At 35.4% G+C, this 17,618-nt stretch overlaps 1 protein-coding gene across 2 annotated transcripts in view; it reads left to right on the forward strand.

The window, feature by feature from the left end:
• Positions 1-633: 633 nt before the first annotated feature.
• Positions 634-17,618, forward strand: part of LOC143229422 (uncharacterized) — a 30,137-nt gene continuing 13,152 nt past the window's right edge. The window contains exons 1-3 of one of the 2 annotated variants that reach the window (XM_076461736.1): positions 634-830; positions 1,316-2,757; positions 7,518-11,367. In XM_076461736.1, coding sequence (XP_076317851.1) covers positions 741-830; positions 1,316-2,389 — 1,164 coding nt within the window. In that variant the 5' untranslated portion in view covers positions 634-740 and the 3' untranslated portion in view covers positions 2,390-2,757; positions 7,518-11,367. Of the gene's footprint in view, positions 831-1,315; positions 2,758-7,517; positions 11,368-17,618 lie in introns of those variants that run through there. The other variant, XM_076461744.1, reaches the window with a different exon arrangement.

Here is a 17,618-nt window from a genome sequence, read left to right on the forward strand (position 1 = left end):
AGTGTTACTTTAGTTTTGATATGTTAATCTTCTTTCTTTCTTAATGACGGTGATTGGAATGTTAATGTTTCTGTTTTCATAAATGTATATCTTAACACTAATGAATATGGCGGGAAAAAGATACAAAGATAACATAATACCAATAACAATAATAGTCAGACATGTGTTACCTGTAGTGTATCCTAACCGAAAGGACACAGTTAATGTATCGGTGAAAGAGGTGAGAGCTGTTATTTGTTTATTATCTTGATAGTAAAACAAGCTTTACAAAACCTAACCGTAACAGTAAAATTAGAACCAGTTTTAAATATTTCATGTTGTGGTTTCTCGAACACTTAAGGCTGAGTCATAAAATAGTCTTAGCTAACATCAATGAAGCTTATCCCCAAACTTTGGCTTACGAATTAAAGCAATGATACAGGTAAACTTCTTTCACAGTCCTCTCTTCACGTACCTCAGTCCTCCGCGAAGCGCATCGGTCTACAGCCGCAGGGCAGTAACTACAGTAAAGAGCACAGTTTTCCCCTTTTCCCCATTTTCGACTAATCAGGTCCACCAATAAAGAGTGCGATACATATGTGACCTATTGTTTAAAGCCTGCCTTAACGTGACGTGATAGTTCAGCGTATCCAATGAAAACAGGTGTGGCAGTGTTACGCAGAGTGTCAGGGGATCGCTTACAGGTGAGACTTTGCGCAGCCAGCATTCTCTGAAGTATAGTTGAACGAACCATCCGACCTATGTCTAGTGGCACGGACGTCCTGGTCTCGGCTCCTTTCTTCTCCAAGCGTTCCAATTCCATGGCCTCCGAGATGGCGGATTTCCACGATGTAAGGTGTTCTTATAAACAGTTTTAACTAATATTATCTGATATACATCACTTTTAATCTCAACGTTTAGCAACTTAACTCGCATCCGTTTTCTTAACAAAACGTTACGAACATTCACATGCTATCCTAATGTGAGAATAATTATAACAGCAGTAAGTGAGAATTTCCGTATTAATCATATGTATTCAGTCACTTTGAAAACAACGTCTAGACGTCTAGAATGATGTGTACTGGTTGTATGTTGTTTTAACTGTTTCGTTAAATATAGAAATCGAAACTACTGTTCACCATATGTTATAAGAATCAAATATGATTCCTTAAATACACGTTTCGTAGTTTTACTGGTTTCAGATGGTTTTGTTCTATCGACAGAGTGAAATTATTTGACAACATCAATGATGTGATAATGTTGCTTTTCATTTGCTTATGCTGTCTTAAGGGGTGGTCGTATAATTATGTCCTCAGTAATTGATTGTTTTTCGTAGATGTGGCAAGACATCGAAAGCGTCCTTTTAGGTGATATGGGAAGCGTGACTTCTGATACCCGTTATTCAAGTCACCAAGCTTCTGTTCCTGTTGCACCGACCCAGCAGGAAGACAGCCGTCAGCACGAGATTATGGTAACATCCCCGTATTCCGTTTCGCTACCTAACCATCAGTTGGATGGTGAATTTTGTGTACCAAGTTGTATGGACAGTAACAACAATGCCAGTTACACCGATTCCTACAGTTTCCAGGTCCCAGCAAAATCAAAATCAAACTATGCCCAGTGTATGATGAGGGCACACGAAGGACCAGAAAGAGTACACTTCTATTACAATGAATACACAGGGCATTACACTCCGGTAACATACGTAGACTCTAAGTCTCACTACCCAGCACCGATGACTAGGCCTCACGATCGTAATATATCCATACCGTACGCCCGTCCATGGGGATATTGTCCACCAGGTTCAGTCCCGAGTGTACCCTCTCAGATGTCTCCTCCTGCATCCCCGGAAAACTCAGGAGGACCGCAATACGCTCATGCAAATGGTGTCATGGAGGCAGTGCCCCATCAAGTGGTTTCTGGAAGAATTCCTATGGCTCATAGCTGGCCTCCTCACACCACTCATAATACCTTCAACCCTGGCCCTCCACACCTCCGAATGGTAACGCCGCCGTCATCACCACACCTAGGCGATCTTCTGGTTAATGGCACGGCGACGTATGGCTCTTCGATTCCCGGGATCCCCCCGCCACCACCGATCAAACCGCGGCGAGGACGAAGAAGCACTGGCCGTAAGAAAGTGACAGTGCATACCTGCTCTCACCCGGGCTGTAATAAAATGTACACAAAGAGTTCGCACCTCAAGGCTCACCTCCGGACTCATACCGGTGAGAAACCCTACCAGTGCACGTGGAAGGGATGTGGTTGGAAATTCGCCCGCTCTGACGAACTGACCAGACACTACCGAAAACACACTGGCGACAGACCTTTCCAGTGTCGTCTATGTGAGCGTGCATTTTCCAGGTCGGACCACCTGTCGCTCCATATGAAGAGACACACAGCAGTTTAATTTTCTTCGAAATTCAATACTACTATGCCCGTTGTGAACAAAACCCCTAAGACACGTTTCTATAAATGGAAAACTCCCATAAGGACATGTATATAAGAAATTAAATTGTAAAATTGACTTGTGTCTAGTCATTGTCATGACGGCACGTGAAACCCAAACGATCTGCTTTGAGGAAGGATTTAAACATGATATTAATTAAACAGCAGTGAGACTAAATTTCATACCTTAAACTTTCGTTCATTTCAAACTAGAAGATTGAACATTTCTTAAAGCAACAGAGTATCCAAGCCAAGGAAAAGAACAACAACTACTGACCGATTAACTACTGTGTGAATAAATAACACGAGATCGTAACCAGCCATTCTTTGGTAAGAATGTGTTTAGTTTTTATCATACTGAAACATAACCATGTGTTATCCAGTATAATACTCTTTGCACTAACTGCATTAGGCTAAGTCAGCTCTATTTCAAATTACTGCTGTCATTTAATTGCCAGTGTACCACAATACACAAGTAGGTCTATATTACTAATACGTGCTGGGTAAAACTATGTCCTTAATGTTCCTACTAATACGACATTGTTACAAAATATTCAGTTAAATAGTGTACCTGTTATTATTTAAATGTAAAATTAAAAATATACTGTTTCCTTGGAAACAGCTGTTATGTTGTGCGTCTTTCTGTTAAATGGATTGCAATTGTTTTAAAAATTCGAAAGGAAAATGAAAGTTACTCCATTAAATTACAATGTACATTTCTATTACGTGATTGAATGTAATATACTTAATAACGTGTGTAATATACTCAATAATATATCATGTATAATTTCAAACATCTGGGCGAAAAATCGAAGGACCGCGTATAAACATAAACGGAACATATAGAATATGAGAATGATACACGTGTTTTTTTAAACATGTTTCAAACCCACTCACTGCTGCATTGTTTTATTAATTCTACGTGTACTTTCGTTTATAAATTATTATTAAATTATTATGGTTCCACAGAATCAAATTTTCAAAACCACCAGGAAACATTCCACTGTCCCTGCTTCAAATATACAAAAGCACATACCTGAAAGTATCATAATGCTTTCTAGAAACGGATATTTTGTTGTTGTTTAATATAAGAGTTGTACACACCAATAAAACACCGCTACGACCGTTCTTTCCCTTCCACCTCCCACGTCGGACTTAATAAACCATAGTGCCGGGAGATCCCTTACAATTACTGTTTGTATTTGTAAAGATTCGGCGAAGTAAAAGAACGGGAAGCTTCATCCGTGAAAGGTAGGGTTAACACTCTCTTGTTAATGAACGGATGCGAGTCAGGATGCTTAGTGGTTAAGTTAATTAAGACAGAGTGTGTACACCGGAATCTATTTGTTTGTAGTTTCAAGACTTTGTACAAATTCATTCCAGCAGTTCAACCTTGAAAAATCCTTGTCGTCTTTACCAGTTAAGAAGAGTTTTCAAACTAAACGCAACTCGGTCAGGTTTCTTCAATTGTGTTCTAAATTCTTTCCTTATCCTGTATTTGTATTTTCCGAATACCGTGAATGCATCGTATTTTTTTATGATATTTATAACTGTCTTTTATAGTAAATGTTCCTCACTGGGAAAATTGATAACCTAAAATAATAGTTACACGAGTAATTTTCGATTGAGTTTTATTTACACGAAGTGTAAAATATGAGTCATTCACGAGAAATAATGTTTTGAAACCTAAACTGTACATTATTTGATAAGAAAGCGCAAATATTTTAAAATCTAAAATGTACATCATTCGAAAAGAAAGTGTTTTAAAATCTATAATATACGTCATTCTAGTCCACCCCCACTGTAGAACAACAATAAGTCTAGGGATTTCTAAATCTAAAATTAGGGATTCTGTTCCCTTCTGTGGACACAGTAGATGTCCCAGTGTGGTTATGCTATAAAAAAAACACATACATCATTCGAAAAGAAAGCATAATCGTTCTGGATTTTTAAAGAAAGGCCCTACAGCATAAAACATAGCGCTAAGTTGCTTGTTTTTATCAATAGAAAAATTAACAGTAAAACCTACAGATTTTGTTCTTGTTTTCTGCTAAAAGAACTGAACAGTAGAACCTTTATAGCGTTATACGTAATGTTAAATTGCTTGTTTTTATTGAGTATTAATGATTTGCATAGTTGAGATGTTTTGTAATTTATTTGATAGCATACAAAAAAAAACTGTTGTATGTTACAATGCAGTACAAACTGCCATTTATCCTTACGTTTTCAATGTAAAATCTGTCACTTCCAGCACAAGGTTATTGTTCCAGCCAGTTCATCTGTTAAATCAGTTTAAAGCGTAAGTTTTGTTATTGTTGTTGTTGTGTTTTATATAATATATTCTGAAAGTGTCGTTAAAAAATTCTCAAATCTTCCACAAGTTGTGTATGAGTTGAATCACCCCCCCCCTACCCACGTCTAAGCGCAAACGATAATAGAATATTCCGTAGTTTGGAATTAAACATTTGTGCCCTACCCCAGTGACACAGCGGTATGTCTGCGGACTTTGAACGTTGGAATCCAGGGTTCGATGCTCGTGGTGAACAGAGCACAGATAGCCCATAGTGTATCTGTGTGTTTAATTACAAAGAAAAAGAACAATAAACATTCGTATACACATTTCACGCTGTATGTACAATTACATTCCACTATTATAATATTGGGATGATATGTTTATATAATAGCATCTTTAAAATGTAAGTGTCACAATGAAGAAACAACTTTGATTAAACATAAGGTCCCCTTCCCTGCAGGTCGAATACCTTAAATATTTTCTCCCGGTGACACAGCGGCAAGTCTGCGAGATTATAACACTAAAAACCGGATTTCGATATCCTTGGTGGGCACAGCACGGGTAGCCCATTGAATAGTCTTAATAAGAGTTATAAGTACTCATATATAACGTCAACAACAAAATCACGTTACCTTAGAAAACTCAAAGCTGCTAAAGCGTAAACATGGGCTAGTACTACTTTAGCCAGTAAACGAGCTTTCCTGGATTATGAAACATTCCTGAACTAGTGAAATGTTGGTTTACTATAGCAGGTTAACGTATCTCCTATAACGCACCTATAGGCTTTGATAGCGCAGCTTAATGATGAAATATATGTAAATGAAAGTTGATGGTAAAACTAAACCTAAAATAAGTAACAACATAATAAAACTATCACGTGTTATAAAAATACGTGTAAGTGTGAATACTGTTAGTTTAAAACAGAGAAGGTTTGTTTTTTCCTGTTTTGAATTTCGCGCGAAGTTACACGAGGGCTATCTGCGCTATCCGTCCATATTTTAGCAGCGTAAGACTAGAAGGAAGGCAGCTAATCATCACCACCCACCGCCAACTCTTGGGCTACTCTTTTACCAACGAATAGTGGGATTGAACGTCACATTTTTGGTACGACGGGGATTTAACCTCGCGACCCTAAGATTACGAGTCGAGTGCCCCAACCACCTGGCCATGCTGGGCAAATAGAGAAGGGAAGAGAAAGCAATTATGAAATATCTTAGAAGCGGATTTTTTGTGTGTCATAAATGAATATTTCCATCCTGGAAAAAAAAAAAAGTTCTCAGGCTCTACTTTTACAGTTGCTATAATTAAATTCGAAGTATATACACATATATCTATATTTAACATTTTTGCGCAATTGCGTTAAATATGGCAAGAGCTAATATTTAATTTTTTTCCTATCATATTCAGCTGCTATTGTATTTTCCCTCAGTATAACGTCAAATACAGTTTTATATGTTCCACTATATTTCATTAAGACAACTGTAAATTTACAATAGTAAAATTCTTGATACTAAAAGAACTTAATCTCCATTATTTTGTATTCTTGTTATGTAAATTTATCTTTTATTGGCTTAATCAGTTAAAACTGTTGTAAACATTTTGACACTCATGTTAAACACTACCTTATTAACATAGTTTTATGAAAACTGACGTAACAATGCTGATATAACAATGCTAATAATTACATTGTTGTTTTAGTAACAAGAATACTATCACAACTGAATTTATTTGATTTTGTAGAGTTCCTCAGTTATTTGTGTAAAATTGTTGTGAGCATTTTAACGTGTAGACAAAACTTACGGTTTTCAGTATTGTTGATTTCATCATATGCAATTATTACAAATATTATAAAACGTAGTTTCACTGTTTTATTGATTTAGTTGTATGAAGAATGTCGTGTACATTCTAACACATACGGTCAAGAGCTTTTGATGGTTTCTGGTACGTGATCTGTCGTGAACATTTTAACACATACTTTCAAGCAGTTTGTGATTGTTTATAATATGTAATCTGTCGTGAACATTTTTACACGTACATTCAAGCAGTTTTGGTTGTTTTCTTATATGTTACCTGTCGCGAATGTTTTTATGTCTACACCAGACTTAAGTTTTCACTAGTTTGTGGACAAGGTTACATGAAAACTGACGTTAAAGTAAGTTTCACTATTTTATTAAGTTTGTTATTTTGAGAAATGACCTTGAACTTACCGTTTGGGTCGATTATTTTGAAGTTCAACACTGTTTGTTTGTTTTGAATTTCGCGCAAAGTTACTCGAGGGCTATCTACCTTATCCGTCCATAATTTAGCAGTGTAAGCCTAGAGGGAAGGCAGCTAGTTATCACCACCTTCCGCCAACTCTTGGGTTACTCTTTTAACTACGAATAGTAGGATTGACCGTCACATTATAACGTCCCGACGGCTGAAAGAGCGAGCATGCTTGGTGCGAACGGGATTCGAACCTGCGACCCTCGGATTAGGAGTCGAACGCCTTAACACGCTTGGCCATGCCGGGCCAGATTCCAACAGTGACAATGAAAACATTTCCAAATATTGTTTTTATCTATATGTATATATATAAACTCCACACAATGTTTATAAAATGTTTTCCGTGCTTCTAGCTGTGTGAGTGGTTCAACGTTAAAATATTCCTCTCAGATCTTTGAATTGTTTTTGATTACAATACATTTAAGTAGACGTATCACGTACATTTCCCTGTACGAACTACGCGAGAGGTTCAAAGGTTATACCTTATTATGTATCTTATTTCTAATAGTTTTCTTTTTTCTTTACTTTTCAGACAGCATAATGTGATTTGAAACCCTCAGTTTTAGTTCAACGACTCGAGATGTTTTTAGTGCTTCAACGCCCCTTGGCAAGAAACCACAAGAAGTGATTGTTACACTGGACAGTGTGGACGTACAGACAGAACGAATGCACAGTGTAATTAACTTGATTAAAAATAATTTTTCTTTTTAGCCTAAAAATGAATTATAGCGTAAATCACAACATATTCATTTTGTTTATAAATAATATGCTATAAAGACTTACCGGTTATAATTCTATGTATATATTGTAATTTATTAGGTCTTTACCCCACCCCTGCTCCTATATAACTGATTCATGGTGGAAATGTATTGCAGCTGCTTTATTTATTTGAATAACATACTGAGATCGTGACCCTTTCTGTCACGTGCACATGTTAATGATATTTGTGGTAAATTTAGATATTATATAGATATATATTAAGCCTTATATTGAAGTTTTTGTAGCTTGGTCGTAACTTGTTTCATTGTTATTGGAGATAAAGCTTTTGCTTACTCAAAATGCCGGTGATAGAAAGGATTGCTTTGAAATTTTTTTAAAATCTGTAATTTAATGTTTTCAAAATATCGAGCATAAAAATAAGTTTATTATGCGCAGAGTATTATTGATTGGAATTGACTGCTTACATTTAATCAAGAAGATTTCTATATGAAAATGAACTCTAAACTCTGAGTGATTCAATATATTGAGAAGATTTCCACAGGTATGCAAACAGCACATTTAATACAGAGAAAATAGCTACAGGTATGAAAATACCACACGTAATAAACATACCTCTTACACGTATAAAACAATACACCTAACACGTAGATTATTTACTGTGTGTGTAATTACAGGCGTAACGTTTTTCTATCTTTTTTAGCACGATGTTTTTTGCCTCATTTTTCAAGTACAATATCAAATATTTTGTATAATATCTGACAAACTCGTGGAAACTATAGTTTCTAGCAGTTTATAATTCGGATAAACATAATTCGATTTAAGTCGATTATAAAAACTCCTTGATTTTTTTAAGATTGTATTTCTCGATATTTGCATGTCTGTCTCTTCATAGTAGTTTCTTAATGTTTTCTTCTTTTTGTATGTACTGTTTGTTTTAAGTCCAGTTTCTTTGTTTCAAGGCCTCGTGACACCAGAGATAGATGGATATATGTACACTGCTAAAGAAAAGTTAACGAACAAATCGACAGTGCTCAAAACACAGTTTGTTTCTTAACTTGTGAGCACATGTACATATATGTATATAGAAATTGTACCATCTGAAATAATTAACTTGGTTAAACTGTAGATATACAATCATAAAGTTTATTCATATCAGCTGTACAGCTATTAAATTTAGATGAATCTTTACAAACATTAGATTTGTAACAAGAAAAAATATGGAAGGTAAGTTGGACTCCGAAAGGAAATTATAAACACATTGGTATCGAATATATGATCCTTTTACTTTATTATAAACCTGTAAAAATTATTAACACTTTGATACCATATATAACATTAATTCCATTTATTAGAAACTTCCAAATGTTTAAACTATCAAGACTTTGATACCAGACATAAAAATCCTTCCCTTTATTAGAAGCCTATAAAAGTACTGAATTATCAACACTTTAATACCAGATATAACAATCCTTCCCTTTATTAGAAGCCTGTTAAGGTAATGAATTATCAACACTTTAATACCAGATATAACAATCCTTCTCTTTATTAGAAGCCTGTAAAGGTATTAAATTATCAACACTTTAATACCAGATATAACAATCCTTCCTTTTATTAGAAGCCTTTAAAGTACTGAATTATCAACACTTTAATACCAGATATAATAATCCTTCTCTTTATTAGAAGCCTTTAAAGTACTGAATTATCAACACTTTAATACCAGATATAACAATCCTTCTCTTTATTAGAAGCCTTTAAAGTACTGAATTATCAACACTTTAATACCAGATATAACAATCCTTCTCTTCATTAAAAGCCTGTTAAGGTAATAAATTATCAACACTTTAATACCAGATATAACAATCCTTCTCTTCATTAAAAGCCTGTTAAGGTAATAAATTATCAACACTTTAATACCAGATATAACATTTTTCCCTTTATTAGAAGCCTGTAAAGTTATTGAATCATCAACATTTTAATAAAAGATGTAACATCCTTTCATTTTATTAGAAATTTGCAACCACTAAGTCATAAATTCACTATACACTTTATCAAAATGTTGTCTAATTTTTACGTTAGCTTTCAACTCATTTTGCTGGGGTTTCTACTGTTACTTTAAAAAACAGCTCCTATCAAATGATGGTTATATCATTTTTCATTCTCATTTTTACAGTTTTTTTATATTTACGTAACTGTCCCAAACATTCAAGTTTTAGCATCGTTTGGAGTTAGTTAGAGCACTTCTAAAGGTTCTATTTTTCTTCAAATAAACATCTGGAATTCAAAACATAAAAATACTTTTTTCTTTTGGTAACAATTGATTATATTATATTTAATCTTGTACTGCCTGTAATTAGAACAATCTTGTAAAACAAGAAGATTTGATAGGTTGAGAACACTTACATTTTGTTCTCAGCCACGGATAATTTTGCCTTTGTAACCTTGCTGGCACCTGAACGAAACCAGTAGCCGTTGTAACAACTTACAATATTAAATTAAATCAGAAATTTCACCTTTTCAGCCCTCTACCTTTTCTCAGTCCGTCTTGTATAAATGTTTATCCGATTATTCCTTATCACTGATTGACATTTTACTACGTGGAAAAACATTTTTCATTTTTCACTGGAAAACCAAACAAACTGTATTGACATTTCATTATTAGTTACTAATAAAAACAAACAAACAAAATATTGCTGTTTCTGCAATTGTTTAGTCCTCAACATGCAAGAAGTCTGAGAATTATGTTAACATGTTGTAATGAATCTTGTTAACATAATTTCCATACATCCCGTATTGAAACATATAGAGAAAAAATTAAAGCTTAACGCTTTATAGAAATTTGTGCCAAACTGAGATTACTTAAGAATAATTATTAAACTTCCATTTTATGTCATTGTTATAAATTATTTAGATGTTTATTGTTTGAAGGACATGACGAAACACCCTTTTACCATACCTTAATTCGTTGGTTAAAGCACAGTCCTGGTAAGGTATGCCTAGGGTAAGTGTTAGTAAGGATGTTAAGATCCATAGCTGAGTTAATTGTGGGCGAATCGAACTCCCCTGTACTAACGTAATTGCGATGAAATGAAATAAACGCTCATAAAACAACGCATCTCTACTAATATGACAGTGGTAGAACGAAAATTGAAGTGTATATGCCGAAGCAAGATAAAGTAAAAAATAATATGATCCATTTCCAAATCGATTTCTGCTGTCAAAACTTATATTGATACTCTCGTTCAAGTAAACATAGAAACCGGTTCGCCTTCTCCAAAATATTTTATTCTGCTAATTTTTTATTTCAAAATAATTTCTTGTACAGCTCACGTGCAACGGATATGATGATTCCGAAAGCAAAATTAGATTTTAACAATAAAAAAAATTGTACTGACGTTGGTAATAAGTCAAGGACAAGTCAGTAAGACAAAGTTGTCTCAGGTGTTATTGTAAAAAAACACACCAAATGATAACGTAAGCTGTTCTGTTGTTTGCCTTTTAATGTAAAAGCAAGTGTACGCAGTATTGATTCTGATTTTATATGTTCTTACATGTTTATAAAATTATTATTAGTGAAATATGCTGAGTTACAGTTTGTGTATATAGTTTATGGGGTTTGTTTCATGATATCTCGTATAATAAAGATAATTTGTTCCTATAAACAACTGAGAGGTTTTTATTGTTGTTTCTGGCCATTTACAGAAATACATTACTGTAGTCGCACAATGTAATTGTTGCTAAAGAAATAATAAACAATAATTAACGTTGTTCAGTATTGTAATGTGATAAACAAATGAGTTTAGTTATTTAAGACAATATATTATTATTTTTACCAAACATATTGTGATCTATAACGAGTAGTTGTGATGAAAATATGCTGAATACTTGTTATTCGGGGCCTGGCATGACCAAGCGCGTAAGGCGTGCGACTCGTAATCTGAGGGTCGCGGGTTCGAGCCCGCGTCGCGTTGAACATGCTCGCCCTCCCAGCCGTGGGGGCGTATAATGTGACGGTCAATCCCACTATTCGTTGGTAAAAGAGTAGCCCAAGAGTTGGCGGTGGGTGGTGATGACTAGCTGCCTTCCCTCTAGTCTTACACTGCTAAATTAGGGACGGCTAGCACAGATAGCCCTCGAGTAGCTTTGTGCGAAATTCCAAAAACATACTTGTTATTCGTATAGAAAAACAATAATAATATTAAGGATAATTCATGTTATTAAACGATTTTGCACCTGCCATCTAGAGGTAATATTTTGCACTAATACTTACAAATCGCCCCTTACGATTTACTTACCTTTCTGTACGAAAAAATAAATAAATAAATCTTGTCAACAAATTATGTTGAGAGCCCATAAAAAAAATAGACAAATCTAGCATAAACATTGTCAATTATACATTTTTAAGCACTTTTATCCATAAAGTGTGCCGGACGAAGGATGGGTCAGTGGTTCGAGCTTCTCACGTTAGGGATGCGGGTGCGTAATAAAAATGAAGGTCAATAATCGATTAAAGTAATCGTGCGCAAGCGGTGGGTGGTGTTAACTAGCTCTGCCTTCCTTCTAGTGTAACATTTCAAAAGTATCCGAGAAAGAAAAACAAAATATATCTACATGTTTTATTAGATGTGTGAAACATCGTATATGATAAATCACATAATTAATAGTGAAACACTTTACATTTGTCTTTTTATTGGACGAAGCAGAAAGATCGGTGTTATTGGTTTTGTTTATGTGTGAATTTCATGGATGAATTCTTACTTTAAACGTGATTCAGAAGTTGTATTCATTGACTTTCAGCTACGAACACTTCTTAGTGAATAGAATAAATTCAGGGTTTATACCACATAAGGACACGTCCATATTGTTGGCTGCCATATCTCATCAGAAACAGAATTACTTCGTTAGCTGAAAAATTTATCCTTTGAAATCGTTGTAAGCTGTACGATCTAACGAAGACTTCTGGTACGAAACTTCGTCCATCTTTCAACAAAAATACAGCAAAAACTTAGCGATTATATAACCTATTATTCCATTTCAATATCTTCGTCGCCTGTGCATTAACTGCATATTTTTGACTATAACGGTAAAGCTACTAACCAGCGTAACAAAATATCAAAACAACCTGATGCAGGACACACGGTAACAAAATATCAAAACAACCTGATGCAGAACACAGCGTAACAAAATATCAAAACAACCTGATGCAGGACGCAGCGTAACAAAATATCAAAACAACCTGATGCAGGACACACGGTAACAAAATATCAAAACAACCTGATGCAGGACACACGGTAACAAAATATCAAAACAACCTGATGCAGGACACACGGTAACAAAATATCAAAACATCCTGATGCAGGACACAGCGTAACAAAATATCAAAACAACCTGATGCAGGACACAGCGTAACAAAATATCAAAACAACCTGATGCAGGACACACGGTAACAAAATATCAAAACAACCTGATGCAGGACACAGCGTAACAAAATATCAAAACAACCTGATGCAGGACACAGAGTGATAGTTTAACGATATTTCACTTTCTGTATTTTTTTTTAATTTCGCGCAAAGCTACACGAGGGCTATCTGCGTTAGCCGTCCCTAATTTAGCAGTGTAAGACAAGAAGGAAGGCAGCTAGTCGTCACCACCCACCGCCAACTCTTGGGCTACAATTTTACCAACGAATAGTGGTATTGACCATCACATTGTAATGCCACCACGGCTGAAAGGGTGAGCATGTTTGGTGCGACGAGGATTCGAACCCGCGGCTCTTAGACTACGAGTGAGTGCCCTAACCACTTGGTAATGCCGGGCCTTTTTTAGTTGTTATGATTTATGTAAGGTACATTGTTAGATTCCATCATTATTTTGTTACATTATAAATGTATGCTTTTAATTCACTAGTTAAGCCCTGCTGGACTGTATTTTCAAAATATAAATTAGTTCATTATTTTTTGATATAAAGATTTTTACAGTGATTATGAGCCTGAATAGAATGTACATCAAAGCATACATTCAGAACAATTATGTCACTGAAACTAGCCTTTTCTAAGCATTGCTAAAATATTAATTAATAGTCATTGATGCAGCTAAAAGCATGCCCGACATGGCCAGGTTGTTAATTCATTCGACTCGCAATCAGAGGGTCACGGGTTCGAATCCACATCACACCAAACATGCTCGCCCTTTCAGCTACGGGGGCATTATAATGTGACGGTCAATCCCACTATGTGTTGGTAAAAGAATAGCTCAAGAGTTAGTGGTGGATGGTGATGACTAACTGCCTTCCCTCTACTCTTACACTACTAAATTATGGACGGCTAGAACAGATAGCCCTTGTGTAGCTTTGCGCGGAATTCAAACCAGTTAAAAGCAGTCAAGTACTAATTGTAAACGAGTTCATGCAAAGTTACCAACTATTTACTATTACTCCACGTCACAGTTTTAGCGAAGCTCCTTGATTGGTTAATATCCGTTTTTCTTTTATTTAATATATAACGTGAGAAGCGTGGAAGAATGACAAAGGTGAATTTTTTTGGGGTTCCACAAACTAGGAAAAATATAACAGCAAGAAATAGCCTTCATATTTTTCAAAATGATAAATGTTTAACATCCGTATTTTACTGGAATACATCTACAAACACTGGGGACATCGTTTATCTTAGTGGACTTAGCAGATAACCCGATGTGGCTTTGTTATAAGAAAATGCGCACGCATACACATTTCTCTTATCCATCGACGTATTCACTGATATTTTTGATCAAATTTGTACCCCACGATACCAAGTTAAAAATACTGTGATTTATTGCTTGTTCGTGTATTTTTGTCAGATTTCAGATCGCCTCCTTTTATCGGGCTATGCCGAACTTGGGCAAGGTTTGGTTTGTTTGTTTCTGAATTTCGCGCAAAACTACACGAGAGCTATCTGCGCTATTCGTCCCTATTTTAGCAGTGTAAGACTAGAGGAAAAGCAGCTAGTTATCGCCACCCACCACCAACTCTTGGACTACTCTTTTTACCAACGAATAGTGGGATTAATATTCATATTGTAACGTCCCCACGGCTGAAAGAGCGAGTATGTTTGGTATGACGGGAATTCGAACCCACGACCCTCAGATTACGAGTCGAGTGCTCTAACCGCTTGGTCATGCCTAGCCAACTTAGCGAAAAGTGTGTCTCTATGATTGGACAACTTCACCCGAAGCTTCATTTAACTGGTTACTTATACATGTGTCCACCTTCAGACACCAATATTTACCCGAAGCTTCAGTTATGTTGTTAGTTATATATGTTTCCATCTTCGGGCACAAATATTCACCAGAAGCTTCAGTTATCTGGGTACTTATACATGTGTCCACCTTCAGACACCAATATTTACCCGAAGCTTCAGTTATGTTGTTAGTTATATATGTTTCCATCTTCGGGCACAAATATTCACCAGAAGCTTCAGTTATCTGGTTACTTATACATGTGTCCACCTTCAGACACCAATATTTACCCGAAGCTTCAGTTATGTTGTTAGTTATATATGTTTCCATCTTCGGGCACAAATATTCACCAGAAGCTTCAGTTATCTGGGTACTTATGCATGTGTCCATCTTCAGGCACCAGTAGTTTCATTGTTCTTGATTTATAGCACAAGGTCTTTCGACACTATTTCTCACGTGTCTTGCATATCATTCTCTATGGACCCGTAGACTTAGTCACACAATGAATTTTAAGTATTCTATACTGACCGAAATATCTGTAAATCGATTATGTTGAACTGTTTTCTTTTAAGGTGGTAAGCATTCTGTAAATATCATTGAATTGTAAGTTGAGATTTTCAAGTATTTTGCATTTATTTTCTCGTTTCTAGTGTGGTGTGCGTGTTTCCTTATAGCAAAGCCACACTGGGTTATCTGCTGTGTCCACCGAAGGAAATCGAACCACTGTTTTTAGCGTTGTAAATCCGTAAACTTACCACTGTACCAGCGGGGGACTCCTAGTGTAGTAAAACCCTATTTGAAGTTTGTTTTGTTTAACACTGACTGGTCAGTTAATTATCTTGCATCCCGTGTCCTCTTTACACCAACAGTGAGAAGGATGCTATTTAAAAATAATTCCTCTTTGCTATTTATAAAAATGTAACATCTTCCCTCAATAAGTGATAAAACAAAATCGTTGAGTTAAACTCGACCCGGCATGGCCAAGTGGGTTAAGGCGTTTGGCTCATAATCTAAGGGTCGCGGGTTCGAATCCCCGTCGCACCAAACATGCTCGCCCTTTCAGCCCTGAGGGCGTTATAATATGACGGTCAATCCTACTATTCGTTGGTAAAATAGTAGTTCAGAAGTTGGTGGTGGGTGGTGATTACTAGCTGCCTTCCCTCTAGTCCTACACTACTAAATCACAGACGGCAAGCGAAGGTAACCCTCGTGTAGCTCTGCGCGAAATTCAAAAACAAAACAGTTAAACTTCTATTAAATACACAGTGAGAAATACAAAAGTTCTATTATCCGTAAGCTCTAATACATTTCAGTTAAGCTGAGTAAGTGCAGCTTAACGTCAGGACAAAATATGATATTATCTTTAACGGCTTAATGTGCATTTGTATTACTATTGTAATAATTCGAAGGTAAAACATCAGCCGTTGCAATTTTTGATAAATTCTATAACCGTTTCGGAGCAGAAGTAGCATTCTTAGAAGTATAAAAATTCATTAATTTTCTATTTAAATAAATTACACTAATTTTCAATCAATTAATCTCCGTTACTTTAATGATTTTAGCTACTATATACTATAAAGATTTACTTTAACAGCTGTAATAAAGATAGTACTGAAATATAGTGAAACTAGCCGAATTATTTCACAGCACGTCAAATAGTCTGCCCTATTTTCTTTTGAAGAACATTATACATAAACTTCCAGTTTATCCATTTCAAAGGTTTATCGACCTGCAAGTGGAAATAGTATAATTTTTCACGTATATTCTGGGAATTCTAACTAAACCATGATAACGATAGTCCTTTAAATCTGGATCTATTTTTGTTAGAGGTTAGCGTGCGGGACTGTGAACCCGAGAGTCCATGGTTTGCGTCCCGTTTCTATAAAATCCCATTCCGCACTTTGGGTAGATGGGAGCACTATATTCAAATAGCTCAAGGCACAGCCGCGGTTTGTAACCACCTACCTTCCCCAATCTATTGGCTCAAAAATAGGGATGGCTAACGCGAGTATTCCTTCTGTAACTTTGCGGGAATGTCCGTAAGATTTAGTCATCTTAAAATACATAACAATATCACATTTAGCAAAAACAAATATAACATAGTTCATATCATCGTATCTTTCAATGCCTTGCAAACGTTGCCTATCGCGTTTCCTAAACTACTATTTATTATCAGTAGATGATGTGAAGTAATGTCACCTCCCTATAATTATCATGTAAAAAAAAAAAAACGGTATTCAATTACCTAATATAATTGTGAAGACTGATCGTTAAAGGAAAGTTTGATATGCTGATGAAATAGTTTTCGCTGAACTTATAAATATTGGTGATTATTGTAAGATTTTGGTATATTAAAAATATCTTATCAAGTGATCTGTCCTCGCACATTCTGTTTGTAAACCGTAACTCGTCTGCCGTTCTAAACATTGATATCTATATAAATAAAATGGATAGAAACTTGAAATTACGGATTACACACTAATGTGATTTTTATCAGGCCTAATGGTAAAACTGTAAATCAAATTATTACCTTTGTGACATTCTACAAATTTTTTTGAAGATAGAATGTGTTCTGTCGAACATATTATTCTGGCATTATTGTTTTCGTACCTTAAATATTTCTGAGATTTTAATGTATGTTTTAAACTAATAAAAAACACCAATGTTGTTTGAAAAGTTAAACTACACACTAAGCTTGAAACAG

This window comes from Tachypleus tridentatus, chromosome 1 (assembly GCF_004210375.1).
Source record: "Tachypleus tridentatus isolate NWPU-2018 chromosome 1, ASM421037v1, whole genome shotgun sequence".
NCBI classification, from domain to species: Eukaryota; Metazoa; Arthropoda; class Merostomata; order Xiphosura; family Limulidae; genus Tachypleus; species Tachypleus tridentatus.